The 19,580-nt window shown below is 37.8% G+C and overlaps 1 protein-coding gene across 4 annotated transcripts in view; it reads right to left on the bottom strand.

The window, feature by feature from the left end:
- Positions 1-19,580, bottom strand: part of CCDC73 (coiled-coil domain containing 73) — a 154,902-nt gene that overhangs the window by 5,178 nt on the left and 130,144 nt on the right. For all 4 annotated transcript variants that reach the window (XM_089309806.1, XM_089309814.1, XM_089309802.1 and 1 more), the window contains 4 exons: positions 18,186-18,296; positions 13,305-13,439; positions 4,522-4,714; positions 1,381-2,871 (listed from right to left, as the gene is read on the bottom strand). In XM_089309806.1, coding sequence (XP_089165932.1) covers positions 1,381-2,871; positions 4,522-4,714; positions 13,305-13,439; positions 18,186-18,296 — 1,930 coding nt within the window. The remainder of the gene's footprint in view (positions 1-1,380; positions 2,872-4,521; positions 4,715-13,304; positions 13,440-18,185; positions 18,297-19,580) is intronic.

The following is a 19,580-nucleotide window of genomic DNA, read 5'->3' as shown; positions in this document are numbered from 1 at the left end:
TTTTTATTTAAAAAGCAACAATTTTTTTTGAGTATTATAGTTTTCCTAGACTTTGTTCTCAATATTAGGCATTTTATTTCAAAAAATGAGGTTCTATTATTCTACTTTCTTAAACTTGTAGATTACTATAATTTCACATTAAAAGGAGTAAAATAAATCTTAAGAGCAAACAAGATAACTCATGTTTAATGTTATGCTTATCTCCCTGCTTACTGCGTTGCCCAAACAAACTTTTAACATGATGAACATTTTACCAATTCAAACTAATGGAAAAGTCTAAACCAACTAAATGCCAGATTTATTTATAAGTTATATCTGAAGAAACTGGCCACAGTAGTAAACCTAACAAAGGGTTGTTTGGAAGGGCTCATTGGGCATTAATAAATAGATAAAAATGATTTGCAGAACATGTCCACTATAAAGGTTAAAATGTACTGTATGAGAATTTTACAAGTTGAATTTCTACAAAATTGTAGACATCTCCAAAATACAATTTACCTTAGAAGAAAGGGCTCTAGGAAAACAGTAAATGAACCAGCTCCTGAAACTGCACCTGACCAACTCAATTAGTGAAATCTGAAGTAATATAGTTTGGTAAGTGAGGTTATACAATATTTCAGTTTCTTCTGTTTTCCCTTACATTAGTGCTAGTGAACAATATTTGTTTTGATTCTTGAATATTTCTTTTTCAAGTTTTTAAATTTCCCTTTGAAAAGAAGCCTGTGAAATCTGAGGACACACAAAACTGCAGGTAATCCCTATTTCTTTAATGAGCTTAAATGCATTTATTAAACATAAATGTAAAGCATATTAAACCTTAATGCACCATCACCCAACTTCAACAGCCATCCGTGTTGTCATATATATTTCACTGATTTTCCTTTTTCCCCTTGCATATTTTAAAGCAAAATATGAACATTGTTACTTCACATGATAATTCTTAAAAGAGAACCTCGATTCTCTAAAATATGTAACATTTCAGTGTATTTACAGAAGTGCATAATTATAAAGGGGCTCAAAGTATCCCCAAAGTGACAAACTACTCATTTGTTCTAAAAAGGAAAAAAGAAATCAGACTAGGTAGTTACTCCTCCATTAAAATTAATGACCCAGATCTATTGTTTTGCCGTTTGATGACAAAGTTTTTGTTTTCATTTCTAAAATGCAATTATATGTATTGCTTATTCTGCCCCAGAGTTAAGTAAAAAGAAATCTACTTTTCCACATTTACATAAAGATATATATATGTACTGCTTTAGGTTTGGACAAAAGACCATTACTGTAAACATTTTCATTTTAAATACAATCTATTTGGAGACTTTAAAAATCAAGAATTGTAAGAAAAACACATTTTAAGAATTAAAATTATTGCTTTCTTACCTGGTTCTATATCCTTTTTAATATCATCCACATTTTTCCCAAGAGTCACTGAAATGATCTTTTTGTGTTCTGATGGACCTAGTGGTCTCTCCTTCAGTAAAACAGGAATGCTAGATGTTGAAGTGCTCACTGTTTGACTTTCAATTTGATTTACTTTGGACCAAGGACTAGGATTTAAAAAATTCGTGTATACTGGTGTTTTCTCAGGTTTTTTATCTGAAGTTGGAAGATCAAAGGCTGACCTTCCACTTGTGTTTACTAAATCTCCAGATGGCTTTATGGGAAATGAATGGGATTCTTCCAGCTGTCCTTCACTGTACATTCTTCCTGAAACGATGTCATTTAATGACTCTGTTGTCTCTGTGTTATTTAACAATGTGTGCTGCCTTTCATTAACATTCGCAAAAAGGAAGTGGTTGGGTTTTGTGGCTTCAGTTATCTGATTCTCATCAATCTGCCTATTGAGAAACTGTGTTTCTGCAGAAGTTTTCCTGCGAGCATCAGTTTTCACATCTCTGGTTTGTGAAGCATGACTACTGTCATCATTGACCTGAAGATGAGAAATGGTCACATGACTGTTTTCTAGATATTCCAAGCAGTTCTTTAGTTGACTGTTTTTCATATCACTCATACTTTTCCACATAGTTCCTTCCTCAGGGCCTGCGTTTGGTTTAACCAACACAGGCATAATATTAATATTTTTGTCTGAATTCTTAAGAGGTACTTTCAAATTATCAAGGAAAGCGGCAGATGAAATGGGGTGGTTGATTACTGTATCACAGGGAACAGTTAGTTCAGGTATCTCTGGGTTATCACTACAGACTGGCTGAAAATATGAAGTTTGTTTAAAAGGTAATATGCTGTACTCACTGTTTTCCTTTAACAGTTGTATTTGTTTTATTTTACATCGTTTATCATCTGACATAACACTACTTGAATCTTGTAAACTGTATTTCTGACAGTGAACAGAATTCTTTTTTACATCTAGAGATGAATCTAAAGCTGCTTTTGTCTGGTCACTATTAGTAATTTCATTCTTTGTAGCATTTTCTTCAGTTCCCAGAAGCAATCTGAACTGTTTGAATGGTTCACTTTCAGGACCATCTTTATTCTGACTTGTATTGTGAACCATGTCATTTAAAATACTATTAAATAATGTTCTGTTCTTTTCAGCCTCCAGATGTGCATCTGCATGGGCAAGGTCAGTTATTTCTAGGTGCACCTTTTCTGTTTCTTCTGCAGGATCTACCACTAATGAAGGATTATTTGGCAGTTTATCTTCTGTACAAACATTGTCTTTTTCCAAGCACATCTTGTCTTTTATTTCTGTAGTAACTGATTTTCTACAGTCAGTAACATTCAAGGTTTTTTCTAGACTAATTACTTTTTTATCTATGTAGAGAGTGTTGGTTAAGGAGATTTCACTTGGAGTTTCATCCTGAGACACTGCTGTATCAATTTTCTTGAAGTTTTTCTCAAAAAGTTGTAAATCTGTCATGATGAGAAAACAGTAAAGTTTTATATTGCACTCTGAAGTTTGCTTTTAGAAAACATACTTGTATCACCTATTTTTACAAAAAAAAAAAACTTAGCCTTAAATATTTTATTGGCCAATAATTACACAAACCTAATAATATAAATTTTACCTTAAAAATGTTCTTTTTAATCATAATAAGCATATACTCAGGTGCTAAATCTTTGGCTCTACCTATATTTTTTATTCATATCAGCAAAGGTATTTTTTTGGCTTGAAGAGAGGAAAGTAAGTTGGAATATTACAAAATGGTTTTATTTCTCTAGCCTTAATTCCATATAAACACATGGCTGATAAAATTAATTTACCTTGCCAGATTACACTCTAAATTCATATTACTACCCAGGTTCACCAATGTCCTGGATTGCTAGCTGGCTTCTTCAAGACTGAAAATCACCACTTTTTTATTCACTGCCCTGAGAATATTTTTCAACTCTAAGATAGTTTGGGGTAAATATCCAGAATATTTCCATTTAATAAAGATACTAATTTTATTCATCTGTGTTCTACCACAGATTTCAAATTTTCAGTGTAGTTAAGATAATCTAGAATACAAATTTCAGGTCTTGAAGGCTTTCTTAGCCCAATCATTCTCTCTACAACATCTCCACCAAGTGGCTGTTCAGCCTAGCTTTGAAAATCTTCAGCCAGCACCATGTTCATGCAACTCTTTCAAAAATCAGTAAATTACTTTGATGGTTACAGAAGTGTCATTGGAATTATGAAAACTGCTGTAGGTCTGCTCAGAAGGCTACTGGTGACCCAAAGAATGCTGTCAGCCAAGTAGTGAAGGCAAAAACCAGAATGTAAAGTCAAGGAATAAGTGATGAGAAAGAAGCAACAATGCAGTTCTCCCCGGCCCCCAAAATACTGATTGTAAATATTGACTGTGGAAGAACAGCTTGAAGGATGCTTTTTTCGTTGACATATGAAGATACTTAAAGAGGTGCATGGGAAATGCAATTGAGAGCAGTGTCAGGCACAGCAGCTAAGATGCTGCTGGAGATGCCCGCATACTAGATCAGAAGGCCTGGGTTGCGTCTTGGCTCCTCTGCCTTCTCATCCAGCTTCCTGCTAATGCATCGAGGAGGTAGCAGATGGCTCGTGTACTTGATCCCTGCCACTCAACTGGGAGACCTCGACTGAATTCTGAGCTCCAGGCTTCGGCCTGGCCAGCCCTGGCTGTTGTAGGCATCTGGGGAGTGAATCAGCACATGGAAGATCTCTTTCAAATAAAATGAAAATAAATAAAAAATTTAAAAAAGAAAAACAGAATAAAGACAGTTATTTTGATGTAAAAAATTTTTGAAATTCATGGATTTTTTTATACACATTTTCCATGAACTTGAAGACTTTTTCTTTGCATGCATTTCCAAATTTTTTTTGCAGCAAAATAAATATTTTCTATGAACTTTGGAGTAACCTTGTATACAAATGAAAAGGTAGCTGCTTTTCCATCTACAATATAATGACTTCAAATCAAAGACAGTAACCGGTATTCCCCTCAATTGCACAGAAGGTCCAGCACAGCACTTTGGCAGAATCTTTACCTGTGAAAAAAAATACCTTACAAGTTAGAGAAGTTACCAATACAATTTTATGGTTACCTTTTATGACAGTTTCTTCTATCGGCAGGCATTTTTTCTTTTCCTGCTGTGTTTCTTTGTCACCAGCATATGAAGAAAAACTCTCAGTATTTTCTTCCCTTTTTTCTTGCTCAAAATTATATTTCTGTATGATGGTGTTTTCTGATTTTTCAGTTAGCATTTCACAGTTTTCATTATTTACTTCTGGAGCATTCTAGTGTAAAAGAGAAAATATTTATTTAACACAAAAGAAATTTAAAATAATAAAACAGCTCAACAAACTTGTCTGACAAAAACAGGATCCATGTTTCAATTTAAGCATTAACAATTTCTATCTGAGGGGCCCTGTCTTGTGGCACAGTGTGTAAAGCTACTGCCTGCAATGCTGGTATCCCACATCAGCACCAGTTTGAGTCCAAGCTGCTCTGTTTCCTATCAAGTTCCCTGCTAATGGCCTGGAAAAAGCAGTGGAAGACAGCACAAGTGTTTGGGTCCCTGGCAGGCACATGGGAGACCAGATGAAGCTCCTGGCTTCTGGCTTTGGGCTGGCCCCGCACTGGATATTGTAGCCATCCGGGGAATGAACCAGCAGAATGAAGAGCTCTCCCTCTCTCTCCCCATTTTTCTTTCAAATAAGAGAACTATTTATTTATTCAAAAGATAGAGTTAGAGAGGCAGAGGCAGAGAGAGAGAGAGAAAGTATCTTCATCTGCTGGTTCACTCCCCAAATGGCCACAACGGCTAGAGCTGGGCTGATCCGAAGCCAGGAGATTCCTCTGGGTCTCTCACACGGGTGCAGGTCCCAAGGACTTGGGCCACCTTCTACTGCTTTCCCAGGCCATAGCAGAGAGCTGGATTGGAAGTAGAGAAGCTGGGACTTGAACTGGTGCCTATATGGGATGCTGGCACTGCAGGCAGCAACTTTACATGCTACACCATAGAACTGGCCCCACTAATTTTTTTCTTTTTTTTTCTTTTTTTTTTTTTTTTTTTTGACAGGCAGAGTGGACAGTGAGAGAGAGAGACAGACAGAAAGGTCTTCCTTTTGCCATTGGTTCACCCTTCAGTGGCCACCGCGGCCGGCGTGCTGCGGCCAGCGCACTGCACTGATCGGAAGGCAGGAGCCAGGTACTTATCCTGGCCTCCCATGGGGTGCAGGGCCCAAGCACTTCGGCCATCCTCCACTGCACTCCCTGGCCACAGCAGAGAGCTGGCCTGGAAGAGGGGCGGCCGGGACAGAATCCGGCGCCCCGACCGGGACTAGAACCTGGTGTGCCAGCGCCGCAAGGCAGAGGATTAGCCTATTGAGCCACGGCGCCGGCCATGGCCCCACTAATTTTTAAAACACTACTTTTAGTAGTAAGATAGCTAAGTTCATTTCATATAGTCTTATATTTAAATAAAATGGAGACCCTTACAACATCTACACATTATCACATTATACAAGGGAACTTCAAAAAGTTTGTGGAAAAATGGAATTGAGAGGTTTATCTTGGTGTCATAAACCCTGAAATCAACATTTTCCCTCATATACATATTTTCCATGAACTTTTTGAAATATTCGCATATATGATAGAAAAACCACTCTATGAAAAGCATAGGAGAATAGCAGGTGAACTGTTTTAAGCGATATTGCTATATATCCTTAAAACAGAATCAGTTCAGTACCCTTCCCTACCCCCCACTGAGTACATGTACACATGAAGCATTGGGATACAATGATGAACAAAATGCAATCCCATTCCTTAAAAAACTCACAAGCCTAGTATGAAGACAGTAAAATATTTAACAGGCAACTTTGTGTGTGTATGTGCTAAGATTTGTTTATTTGAAAGGCAGAGTTACAGCAGGAAAGAAGAGTGAAACAGAGATCCTCCATCTACTGATTCATTCTCCAAACAGCTGCAACAGCGGTAGCTGCGCTGATCCGAAGCCAAGAGCTTCTTCTGGGTCTCCCAGTGGGTGCAGGGACCTAAGGACTTGGGCCATCTTCCAATGCTTTCCTAGGCGCGTTAGCAGAGAGCTGGACCAGGAACAGAGCAGCCGGGACTTGAACCGGCTGTCCATATGGGATGCCGGCATTGCAGGCAGTGGCTTTACCTGCTATGCCACAGCGCCAGCTCCAATGGCAACTTCTATTAAAAAAAATGCACATTTCATAATGATAAAAATGTCAATTAGAAAGTCATGAAATAATAAATGTACTCTAACAATCATAAATTGTATAACTGATAATAAGGCTTAAAAACACATGAAAAAAATCAACAGAATGGAAAAAAGATAAATTCCCAGTTACAAATTTTCAACTTTCTTCTACCCCTGACAGAACAAGCACCTACACACACACTTACAATCAGAAAGTACAGAGAAGACATGAACAATATAATCAACCAATCTGACCTACTGACATTCATAAAGCACTCCTCAAATCAACCACAGAATATGTATTATTTTCAAGGGCACAGGAACTATTCTCCAAGATGGACCACACACTTGACAAAAGAACAAGTGGTAATATAGCTGAAAAGATGAAAGTCTAAGCTAGAAGGTTCTCTGACTATAACCAAATTATATTTAAATCATTAATAGAAAGGCATTTGGAAATTTTTTAAATATTTGGAAACTGAACAACATATTTTCAGTAGGCCAGGCCATACCCATACCCTTACCCATGGGTTACAGAAGATCTCACAAAAGAAATCTTAAAATATTCTATCTGAAGAAAATGAAAGCATATCACAATTTGTGGAATGCAGTTAAAGCAGTGCTTACAGGAATATTTATAACTTTGAATACTTAAGAAAGAAAAATAATCAGTGTTCTAAGATTCTAACTTGGGGTTGGCCTTGTGGCAAAGCAGATAGTCACTGCCTGTAAGGCAGGCATCCCATATGGGCACCAGTTTGTGTTCCAGCTGCTCAACCTCCCATCTAGCTCCCTGCTAGTGGCCTTGGAAAAGCAGAAGATGGTCCAAGCGTTTGGGCCTCTATCACCCTTGTGGGAGACCTAAATGAAGCTCCTGGCATCAGTCTGGTCATTGTGGCCATCTGGAAAATGAACCAGCAGATGGAAGATTTCTCTCTCCATGTCTTCTCTAACTCTCCCTTTCAAATAAATCTTCAAAAAAAAAAAAAAGGGATTCAAAACTTAAATATCCAGGAAAAAAAATAAACCCAAAGTAAGTAGAATGAGGAAAATAAGAACGTTAATAGCAAAAAAAAAAAATTAATGAAATGAACAAACATAACAAGGAAATCATAAAGTCCACACCTGGTTCTTTGAAAAGATAAATAAAACTGAAAAACTTCTAACTACACTGTAGGGGGAAGGTGGGTGAACAGGAATCATAAATATCATGAATAAAAGAGGGATATCAATACATATCCTAGAGGAACATGAGGAGGAGGAGGGATTATTATGAGCAACTCTAAGCCTATAAATATGAAAATTTATGAAAAGTAAAAGTTCCTTGAAAGAAAAGTCACCCAAACTGGAGGGGCACCTAGTCTAGCAGTTTGGATGCTAAGAATGTGGGTTTCATTTCTGGCTTTGGCTCTGACTCCTAACTCCAGCTTCCAGCTAATGCAGACTCTGAGAGGCAAAAGTGATGGCTCAAGCAATTGGATTCCTGCCATCTATGTGGGAGACCTAGATTACATTCTTGGTTCTAGCCCCAGCCCTGCCCTACCTGTTGAGAGCATTTGAGGAGTGAACCAATGGATGAAGATGTGCTCCTTCTTTCCCTCTCTGTCCCTCCCAATCCCTCTCAAATAAATTTTTAAAAAAATTTATCCAAATCCATGATTCATTTATTTGGGGGATCCATATGACTCAATTTACAGTCACTCTTGGTTAAGATTATTACAGCAAAAGGATGTAAAACAAAACAGGCAAAGGAAAAAGCACAGGAGGTGAAGTTATGAGGAAACCAGGTACAAGCTTCTATAAGTTATCTCCCAATGGATTCACTTAGGACATGCTAATTCCTGCAGCATCTGACATCAAGTGAATTGCTGTCTACAGGAAGTTCATTAGAGACTCACTGCCAAGGTTTTTGGGAGACTAGTCATGCAGGCACTATCTGCCTAGCATGTTTTTGAACTCCAGATTCCCAGAACAAAATTAGACATTCAGAATAAACTGCATTTTTTCGACTAACAGTTTAGGCATTGTAAGCCACTCTTGTCACTTAGGAGATAGTAGGAACCCTCCTCAACTCTGAGTTTCCAGACATCAGCCAAAGACCAAGTTTACTTATAAGTAAGCCTTTCTAAGGGTAGCAGTTACAGACTTGCCATGTTAATTCTTTTCTCCAAATCAACAAAAGTAGAAACTGAGAATCTGTACAGCTCTGTAAATAATTTAAATACTAACTTAGTTATTAAAAATATTTTCACAAAGAAAAAGCCCAGATAGCTTCACAGGTGAATTCTAATATTTAATTTAATAAACATCTAATAAAGAACTAACACCAATTCTACACAAACTCTTCCAGGAAATATAGGAGGAAGGAACATACTGCAACTCAGTTTATGAGACTAGTATAATTAGTGACACAGAGATCAGATTGAAAAAAATACAAAGAAAAAACAAACAAAATTTACAGATCCATATTCTTCACCAATGCAAAATCCTTAACAATACATTAGCAATTAAAATTCAGTCATGGGGCCAGTGCTGTGGCATAGTGGGTAAAGCCACCAATTCCAGTGCAGGCATCCCATATGAGTGCCAGTTTGAGTTCTGGCTGCTCCACTTCCGATCCAGCTCTCTGCTATGGCCTGGGAAAGTAGTAGAAGATGGCCCAAGTCCTTGGGCGCCTGCACTCATGAGTGAGTCCAAGAAGAAGCTCCTGGCTCCTGGCTTTGGATCAGCACAACTCTGGAGAGTGAGACCATCTGGGGAGTGAACCAGTGGATGGAAGACCTCTCTCTCTCTCTCTCTCTCTCTCTCTCTCTGTGTAACTCTGACTTTCAAATAAATAAATAAAAATTTAAAAAAAAAATTCAGTCATATAAAAAAAGGATAATACACATCAAGATCAATTGGTGTTTATTCCAGGAATCCAAGCTTACTTGAACATTTGGAAATCAATAAATCTAATTAATATTGACATAATAAAGGAAATGCAATGAATTTAATAGATACAGGAAAAGTGTCTAACAAAATTTAATACCCATTCATGATTTTTTAAAGCTTTTATTTAATGAATGCAAATATCATAGGTACAGCTTTAGGAATATAGTGGTTCTTCTCCCAATTCCCACCCTCCTAACCCCCACTCCCATCCCTCCTCCTACTCCTTTTCCCATCCCATTCTTCATTAAGATTCATTTTTTAATTAACTTTATATACCCATTCATGATAAAAATTCATTCACAGGGCTGGTTTTGTGGCATAGCAGGCTGAGCCACCACCTGCAATGCCAGCATTCCATATGGACACCGGTTTGAGTCCTTGCTGCTCCACTTCCAATCCAGCTCCCTGCTAATGTGCCTGGGAAAGCAGAGAAAGATGGCCCAAGTCCTTGGGCCCCTGCACCCACGTGGGAGACCTGAATGAGGCTCCTGGCTTCATCCTGGTCCACTACCAGCTGTTGCAGCCATCTGGAGAGTGAACCAGTAGATGAAAGATCTATCTTTCCCTCGCTCTCTCAGTAACTCTGCCTTTCAAATAAATAAAATAAATATTTTAAAAAACTCATTCATGATAAAAGCTCAGCAAGTAAGGAATAGAAAGAAACTTTCTCAATCTGATTAAGAGTATTAATAAAAAGCCTGCAGCTAATATAATATGAAAGAGTGAAAGACTAAATATTCTCCACCTGAGATGAGAAACAAGACAAGCATGCCTACTGTCACAATGTTTTTTCAACATTGTATTACAGGACCCTAGCTAGTGCTTAGTTTACTAAGAAATAAAATGTATACCACATTTTAGAAAAAAAGAAGTAAAACTGCCCTGAATTCACAGACATCGTGCTCATATATATGTATATATATATATCCCAACAGTTCAACCAGAAAAATTGCTATAATAATGAGTTAATTTATTTTTAAAGATTTATTTATTTATTTGAAAGGCAGAGCTACAGAGAGAAAGAGAGAGAGGGAGAGAGGCCTTCCATCCACTGGATTACTCTCCAGATGGCCGTAATGACCAGAGCTAAGCCAACCCGAAGCCAGGAGCCAGGAGCTTCTTCCGGGTCTCCCATGTGGGTTCCAGGCCCCAAACACTTGGGCCATCTTCTACTGCTTTCCCAGGCCATAGCAGAGAGTTGGATTGGAAGGGGAGCAGCTGGGACTCAAACTGGTGCCCATATGGGATCTTGGCACTGCAGGCGGTGGCTTTACACACTACACCACAATGCTGGCCCCATATGAGTTACTTTTAAAATGAACTGATAGACATTTAGCCTAGTACTTAAGATGCCCACATCCCATATTAGAGTGGCTGGGTCCAATACCTACCTCTGGCTCCCAATTCTAGCTTTCCACTAATGCAAACCTTGAGATGATGGCTCAAGTAATTAGGTTCCTGCTTTTTACATGGGAGTCCTGGATGGAGTTCTTGGCTCCTAGTTTCAGCCCTTGAGCCAGGGCCATTAAGGGCATGTACTGAGTGAAACAGTAGATGGGAGAACATGCTTGCTTGCTTGCTCTTGCACTTTCCCTTCTCTCTCTCTCAAATAAATGAAGTTATTGTATAAAAATCAATTGTTCTATATATGAGAAAGGAACAATTAATTAAATTTAGGGACTAGCACTGTGGCATAGTGAGTAAGGCCACTGTATGTGATGCCAGCATCCCATATGGGCACCAGTTTGAGTTCCAGCTGCTCCACTTCTGATCCAACTCCCTGCTAATGTGCCTGGGAAAAGCAGTGGAGGATGGCCCATGTGCTTGGGTTCCTGCATCCATGTTAGAGATCCAGAGAAAGCTCCTGGTTCCTGACTTCAGTCTGGTCCAACCCTGGCTGTCGAGGCCATTTGGGGAGTAAACCAGTGGATGGGAGATTTCTCTTTCTCTATTTCTCCCTCTTTCTCTGTAACTCTTTCAAATAAATAAAATAAATCTTTTATTTAAAAGTTAAATTAAAAAATACTGTTTAAAAGGGAATCTAGAACATTAAATATTAAGGGATAAATTAATACAATATTTGCAAGACCTGTACAATAAAAACATCAAAATATTTCTAAGAGATATTTTACATATCCAAATAAATAGATAGTAAAAAGCTATACCATGTTCATGGACTAAGCAACTTAATATTATAAAAATGTCAATTCTTTGCAAATTACTCTATAGACTCAACACAACCACAATCAAAATTCCACATGCTTTTTAGAAATTGAAAAACTAATTCTAAAAATGATATTGTGGTGTGGAGCACCTGGCATGGCAAGCAGAAGTTCTGAAAGCAACAAAACTGAAGGACTATATTTTAAGAAAATCTGTGTGAGTGAGATCTCAGCTGAAAGAACGGGCCATCAGAGAAGGCAGTACCTTTCTCTGAAGGGAGGAGAGAACTTCCACTTTGACTATGGCCTTGTCTAAATAAGATCAGAGTTGGTGAACTCAAGAGGCTTCCATAGCCTTGGCAGTTCATGACAAGAACGTTGGGTGATTACTTATGTCATAAATAAGAGTGTCAATCGTTGAATCAACAACGGGAGTCACTGTGCACCTGCTCCCCATGTAGGACCTCTGTCCTTAATGTGTTGTACTATGCAAATTTAAGGTAAAACTACTACCCAAACAGTACTCTATACTTTGTGTGTCTTGATGAGTGCAGTCTGTTGAAATCTTTACTTAGTATAGTTGATCTTCTGTATATAAAGATAATTGAAAATGAATCGTGATGATGGCCAGCACCACAGCTCACTTGGCTAATCCTCCGCCTACAGCGCTGGCATCCCAGGTTCTAGTCCCTGTAGGGGCACCGGATTCTGTCCCGGTTGCTCCTCTTTTAGTCTAGCTCTCTGCTGTGGTCCGGGAAGGCAGTGGAGGATGGCCCAAGTGCTTGGGCCCTGCACCCGCATGGGAGACCAGAAAGAAACATCTGGCTCCTGGCTTCGGATCCGCACAGTGCGCCAGCCATAGCAGCCATTTAGAGGGTGAACCAATGGAAGGAAGACCTTTCTCTCTGTCTCTCAGACTGTCTAACTTTGCCTATCAAAAAAAAAAAAAAGAAGAAGAAGAAGAAAAAGAAAATGAATCATGATGAAGAATGGGGTGGGAGAGGGAGTGGGAGATGGGATGGTTGCAGGTGGGAGGGAGGTTATGGGGGGAAAAGCCACTATAATTCAAAAGTTGTACTTTGGAAATTTATATTTATTAAAGTTGAAAAAATTCTTACAAAGATACACTAATAAAGATAGTGTAGTATTACTTAAGTATATATATATACATACATATATATTTATATATATATATACACTTAAGTATACATGGAATGTAATACAATAATAATGTATGGAATGTAATAAAGAATCCAGCTGACACATACTTGGTCAACTGATTTTCAAAGACAGTATCACAGTCCAGGAAAAGAAAGAATAGTTTTTTTCAACAAAACTGTGTGCTGGAACGATTATGAATCCATTTCCAAATAAACAGCCCTTTAGCCCTTTATCCTTATATTATACTGCATATGAAAATTAACTAAAATGTATCACAGACCACATACTAATATTCATTTCTTAAAATGTAGGAAATGTGACATACAGAACAAGGAGAAAATCATCAATGATCATTCTAATTACTACACCAGTTTGTATCCCCCCAATACACTCTAATTTTACCTGAAACTTCTTGTCTTCCTCAAACTTTCTCTGTTCACAAAATTTGTTGTGATGTTCTTGTAGCTTAATATGAGTTTCTTTAAGTAATGATAATTCATTTTTGACCTCATTAATTTCTTCAGTAAGTTCTTCAACCTATTACAACATTTAATAAAGATGAGCAAGTATTTATCTTGTCTGAAAATACTTTATTAACATACACTGTGATTTAGTATCACAAATTACTAATATTGAGAGCCATAATTTATTGAAACTCCTTACACAAATCCTATAAATATGTATAATATTTCTTACAGAGGCCAGTAGATATAAACATATAGCTTTCTCTTCATCTTATCCATTTTAAAATATCTTTTAATCTATCTCTGCAAAATACTTGTTTTCCAAAGCTAAATTTTCCATGTGTTCTTTATCATCTCCTATCTCCCTAGATTTAGTAATTGTCTCCTCCTCTGCCTATTCTCAGTCTCTCATACTGCAATAGCATCTTCTCGGCCCACAAATATGCTCTATTCACTTCCTAATGTTGTTCTTCTTTATCCAGTTACTCTGTTTCTCTCAATTCTTAAATAGTCCACATTTGCTACTTTCAAATTCTAATATTTCATCATTTAAAAAATTTTTGAGTGACAGGAGAGGTGAGAGGGGGAGACAGAGAGGAAGATCTCATCATTCTTTAACCCTGACTTTTCCCTTCATTGCTCTATTTTCTCAAATACCACCTCATATTGGCAGCATTATTTTTTTCTGAAGACTCACACAATTTATCAGCTCTGTCACATTTGGTTATGTTGACTACTGTGTTCTTCAAAGAGCCTCCTCTCTTGGCTGTGTGGTTCTATTCTCTATCTTTCTACTTTTTCCCCACTGTTCTTATCAGTCCCCAGCTTCTTTCCCTCCTGCCTCAATATACACACACACACACCCCAAACACAAAATGATGGTATTCCCCAAGGTTTTTTTTTTTTTTTTTTTTTTTTGGACAGGCAGAGTTAGACAGAGAGACAGAGAAACAGAGAGAAAGGTCTTCCTTCCATTGGTTCACCCCCAAAATGGCTGCTACTATGTGCTGTGCTGATCCGAAGCCAGGAGCCAGGTGCTTCCTCCTGGTCTCCCATGGGGTGCAGGGCCCAAGTACTTGGGCCATCCTCCACTGCCTTCCCGGGCCACAGCAGAGAGCTGGACTGAAAGAGGAGCAACCGGGACAGAATCCGGCGCCCCACCGGGACTAGAACCCGGGGTGCCAGCACCACAGGCGGAGGATTAGCCCAGTGAGCCGCGGCGCAGGCCCCCCAAGGCTCTTTAGTCCTTCTTCTCTTCAGTTAATGCCACAATATTGTGGTTAATTCTATAGTTATCTTTCCTTTGAGAGTGTGTACTCTTTGGTAATTGTATTTTAGCCACCTGTGAAAATCCAGTGCTTACAATAATGCCTAACACATAGCATTATGCTTAATAAATGTTAGAAAATGAATTTCTTTTGTGACCCCCCCCTTCCTTAAATAATTTCTGAATATCCTTTTTTGTCTATACATATGCATTAGCTATGTAATTAGTCACCTCAAAACAGACATATAACACTATAATTTATAACATTTCAATACATTTTAATAACATCTAAAATATATAGTAAGTTATATTAGGATAGCATTTTCACTATTCATTTTTTGAATGATCAAATATAATAGTTTATATGGTTCCAACTTACTTTTGTCAGTATCTTTATTATTTTTTAAAAACCCATCTTTATCTCAGTAGCTATACTATTACTGTCCTTCACTCAAGAATAGTGAAAAATTTAGAAATAATATAATTAAAGAGCAGATCTAATCTCCCATTCAAGAAAACTTGAGCATTTTTTCTTATTCCACTACATTCTGTTAAGTACTACTGTATTTTGGCAGTGAAATCATTGTAGAAACTAAAAATTCCAAGATATAACCAGTGTTATCCAAATTTATAGACTGAGGCCTCATCAGTGAAACTCCCTATTTTTTAAAGGTTTACTGATTTATTTTGAAAGGCATAGTTACAGCAAGGCAGAGATAGCTGTTAACCCCCCAAAATGGCTGCAACTGCTGGACCTGCACTGATTCAAAGCCAGGAGCCAGGAGCTTCCTCCAGTTCTCCCATGTGGGTGCAGGGGCCCAAAGACATGGGCCATCTTCTACTGCTTTCCCAGGCCACAGCAGAGAGCTGGATGGGAAGTGGAGCAGCAGGGACTTGAACTAGCGCCCATATGGGATGCCGGCACTGCAGGTGGCAGCTTTACCTGCTACGCCACAGCGCCAGCCCTCCAATTTTTCTTGATTCAACTTTTTCTTGGGAGAGGAGCATGGTTGTAACGTAATCAGAGAAAATGAATATTCAATTCTCTTAACTCAATTGATCTCCTTCTTTGTGTGTAGCACACTTGGCATATATAATTTTATATTACTTTTTAACTTTATCATTTTCCTTATCATGACAGTACCATTTCCATGATCTTTTAAACAATGAGGATAAGAAGGAGGTATGGGATACAATGTAGGTAAAATGAAGATTAATATGCTTACTGCTTAATGATACTTTACACTATAGAAATTATTAAACATTTTTTAGTACCCTGATATAACTAAGCACAATCTTCTTAGATTTGAGTTAAATGCTTCAAAATCATCAGTGAATAACTGAATACTCCAAACTATAAATCCAAAAAATATTAGCTGAAAATGAACAGAGTTACTTATATAACAATTTAAATAAAATCATCTGGCCAGCGCCGCGGCTCACTAGGCTAATCCTCTGCCTGCGGTGCCAGCACCCCAGGTTCTAGTCCCGGTTGGGGTGCCGGTTCTGTCCCGGTTGCTCCTTTTCCAGTTCAGCTCTCTGCTGTGGCCCGGGAAGGCAGTGGAGGATAGCCCAAGTCCTTGGGCCCTGCACCCGCATGGAAGACCAGGAGGAAGCACCTGGCTCCTGGCTTCGGATGGGTGCAGCACTGGCCATGGCGGCCATTTGGGGGATGAACCAACGGAAGGAAGACTTTTCTCTCTGTCTTTCTCTCTCTCATTGTCTAACTCTGCCTGTCAAAAAAAATCATCTACAGAAAATGTTTTCTAGTTGGAATTTACATAAAAATTAAATAATATTAATATAGCAATATACTACAATTAGTATTGGTCAGGCTTTTCTAAACTATAACTTCAGAAACTCATAAGTACTGACTTCCTACTCCGTTAATTCTTTAATAAGAATAAAAAGGGCAATTAAAACTGACATTAAAACAGAGTAATCAGTTTTGGGACTTTACAATCTTGAAAGTGAACCTTATATTGTACAACTTAAGGTTATATCCTTTTATATTATTTTATTACCTACTACATGGAAATTAAAATTCAGTATAAAGTAAATATACAAAAACAGCCATATCCATAATCTATCAACTCTCATGATAAATTACTACTACTATAGAACTCAATTTTCTGTATACATATTCTAAACATAGCTCTAATACATCTCAACCAAAGTGCTGAAGAAAGCAAAATAGGTAACCTAATAATAGTAGTACACACATAATTCTTTATTTAATCATTTACTAGGGGCCAGCATTGTGACATAATAGGTAAGCCTGCCACCTGCAATTCTGGCATCCCATATGGATACCAGTTTGACTTCCAGCTGCTTCACTTCTGATGCAGCTCCTTACTAATGGCCCACATGTTTGGGCCCCTGCTACTCATATGGGAGACCTGGAAGAAGCTCCTGGCTCCTGGCTTTGGCCTGGCCCAGCCATGGCCATTGTGGCCATTTGGGGAGTGAACCATTCTGTCTCTTCCTCTCTCTCTTTCAAATAAAAAAAAAAAAAATGTGGCATAGTGGGTAAAGCCACTGCCTGTGACACCAGTATCCTACACTGGCGCTGGCTTGAGCTCTAGCTGCTTCACTTTTTTTTTTTTTAAGATTTATTTATTTATTTGAAAGTCAGAGTTACACAGAGAGAAGAGAGGTAGAGAGGTAGAGAGAGAGAGAGAGAGAGAGGTCTTCCATCTGCTGGTTCACTCCCCAGATGGCCACAATGGCCAGAACTGCACTGATCCAAAGCCAGGAGCCAGGAGCTTCCTCCAGTTCTCCCATGTGGGTGCAGGGGCCCAAGGACTTGTGCCATCTTCTACTGCTTTCCCAGGCCATAGCAGAGAGCTAGATTGGAAGTGGAGCAGCCGGGTCTTGAACTGGCACCCATATGGGATGCCAGCACTCCAGGCCAGGGCATTAACCTGCTGTGCCACATTGCCGGCCCCCAGCTGCTCTACTTCTGATCCAGCTTCCTGCTAATGCAGCACTTGGGAAAACATCAGAAGATGGCCAAGGTGCTTGGGTCCCTCCACCCATGTGGGAGACCTGGAAGAAGCCCCTGACTCCTGGCTTTGGTCTGGTCTAGCCCCTGCCATTGTGGCCATTTGGGGAGTGAACCAACAGATGGAAGATCTCTCTCTCTCTCTCTCTCTTCCTCTCTCTATATAACTCTGACTTTCAAGTAAACAAATCATTTTTTAATCATTTACTAAAATACTATGCAAAGGTTTTATTAAAAGGTAAATCAATTTTAATCACAAGTGGAAGGTTATTCAGCTTGTATTCTCTCTCACTCTTTCTTTCTCATACACATACACACACATACACCCCCATATATGTGTGGTCTTCCATGCATGAAAATATTTCAGGGAACGTTATTAAATTTAGCTTTTAAAAAGCATTCACATTTTGACATATGAGTGCAATAAGAAAATATGTCTGACTTTATTTGTGTATTACTTTTATGATATTTTCTTAGCATTTAATAGTTATTTAAAATATCTACAACTACTTAAAATATTTTAATATTTTATTATTTAATGAACTTACATGTCTCTTCCAAGTTCCTAGTGCTTTTTCATGCTCATTTTGAAGATTAAGGAACTTTTCTTCATTTTCTTTTACCTTCTCCCTTTGCAGCTCATTATCTCTTTCAAGGGTCTGCAATAAAATTAATTATCCAAAAAATAATCAATACCACATTAATGAATTTTGATGTGTTTTATGTTGCTTGGACCTTTACTTTGAACATGCTGAAAGTGCCATACAGACCAGTGATAATGTGCTATCTCAACAATAATTTTAATAAATTAACACAAAGGTGCTTATAGTTTAGCTAACAGAAAATAGGGGGAGGTTATGATAAAGAAATGGCTATAAAAGGGTATAAAAACATTGCCATTATTCAGTTTCACTGCATAAGTTTTAATGTACTGAAAAAGTAATATAAAGTACAGCACTGAAAAGTATGAAATGTAGCATAATCCAGCCTAACACTACTAAAAAATTTAACTACCACACATTTTTTTCAGACCTGTGTATTTCAGAAATTAACTGGCTAGAAACCCTTAAATACAATTTTAATTTCTAATTAACATTTTAGAATAAGTTAAATATTTATATTAACACTTACTTCATCAAATTGATATGAGAACTGTCACCACACTGCCCCCCACAAACACTTTTAAAAAGTAAAAATACTACCATATCTTTTCTAAGACTAGGATTTTAAAAATATTAATTCAGTGTCACCAATATTATTAAATTTCTTCAATGTCTGCTGATGACCCAGGTAAAATTCTGTGAATGCAAGCAGTAAGAACTCTTACCTACAAATCCAATACACGAGAAATGTTCAAGCTCTTTTGTTCATCCTTATTAAAGCTATGCACACTCAGGGTAAAAACAACAAGACATGCAAAAGGAAATAATCAGGAAAGTTATCCTCCATCAACTCTTCTTTCCAGAAATAATCACTTCAGCAATTTTTATGTATTCTTCCAGAAATTAGAAGCATATAAGTATCTTGTTAAACACATAAGATATTTTTTAAACACAGATGAGACCATATAATATGTACATCAATATGTAATCTGCCTTTCTGAAAACACAGTACACCTTGCTTTCTTCCCATATTACTATATAGAGGGACGTCTCATTTTAAAGGTTTCAGAAGAATCCCATCTAAAGATACTCCATCTCAATTACATCTGAAATATCAACATCCAAAGATAAAATTATGGCAGTTTATCTAATAAAAACATTTTGCAGTTTTGACATGAAGATTCTCCTCTATCTCACAAGGAAATATATCTTTGAGAGCATCCAAAATGAATGCCTGTTCATTCCATTTCAAGGTATTATAATTATCATTAGTAAGAGTTAACATTTCCTTAATTCACAGATGCTTATAATAACACGTAAGTTTCTAAATATTTACAGTAG

Source organism: Oryctolagus cuniculus, chromosome 1 (assembly GCF_051225735.1).
Source record: "Oryctolagus cuniculus isolate XC-2025 breed Fujian yellow rabbit chromosome 1, ASM5122573v1, whole genome shotgun sequence".
Classification (NCBI taxonomy): Eukaryota; Metazoa; Chordata; class Mammalia; order Lagomorpha; family Leporidae; genus Oryctolagus; species Oryctolagus cuniculus.
This window is presented reverse-complemented; position numbering and strand designations above follow the sequence as displayed.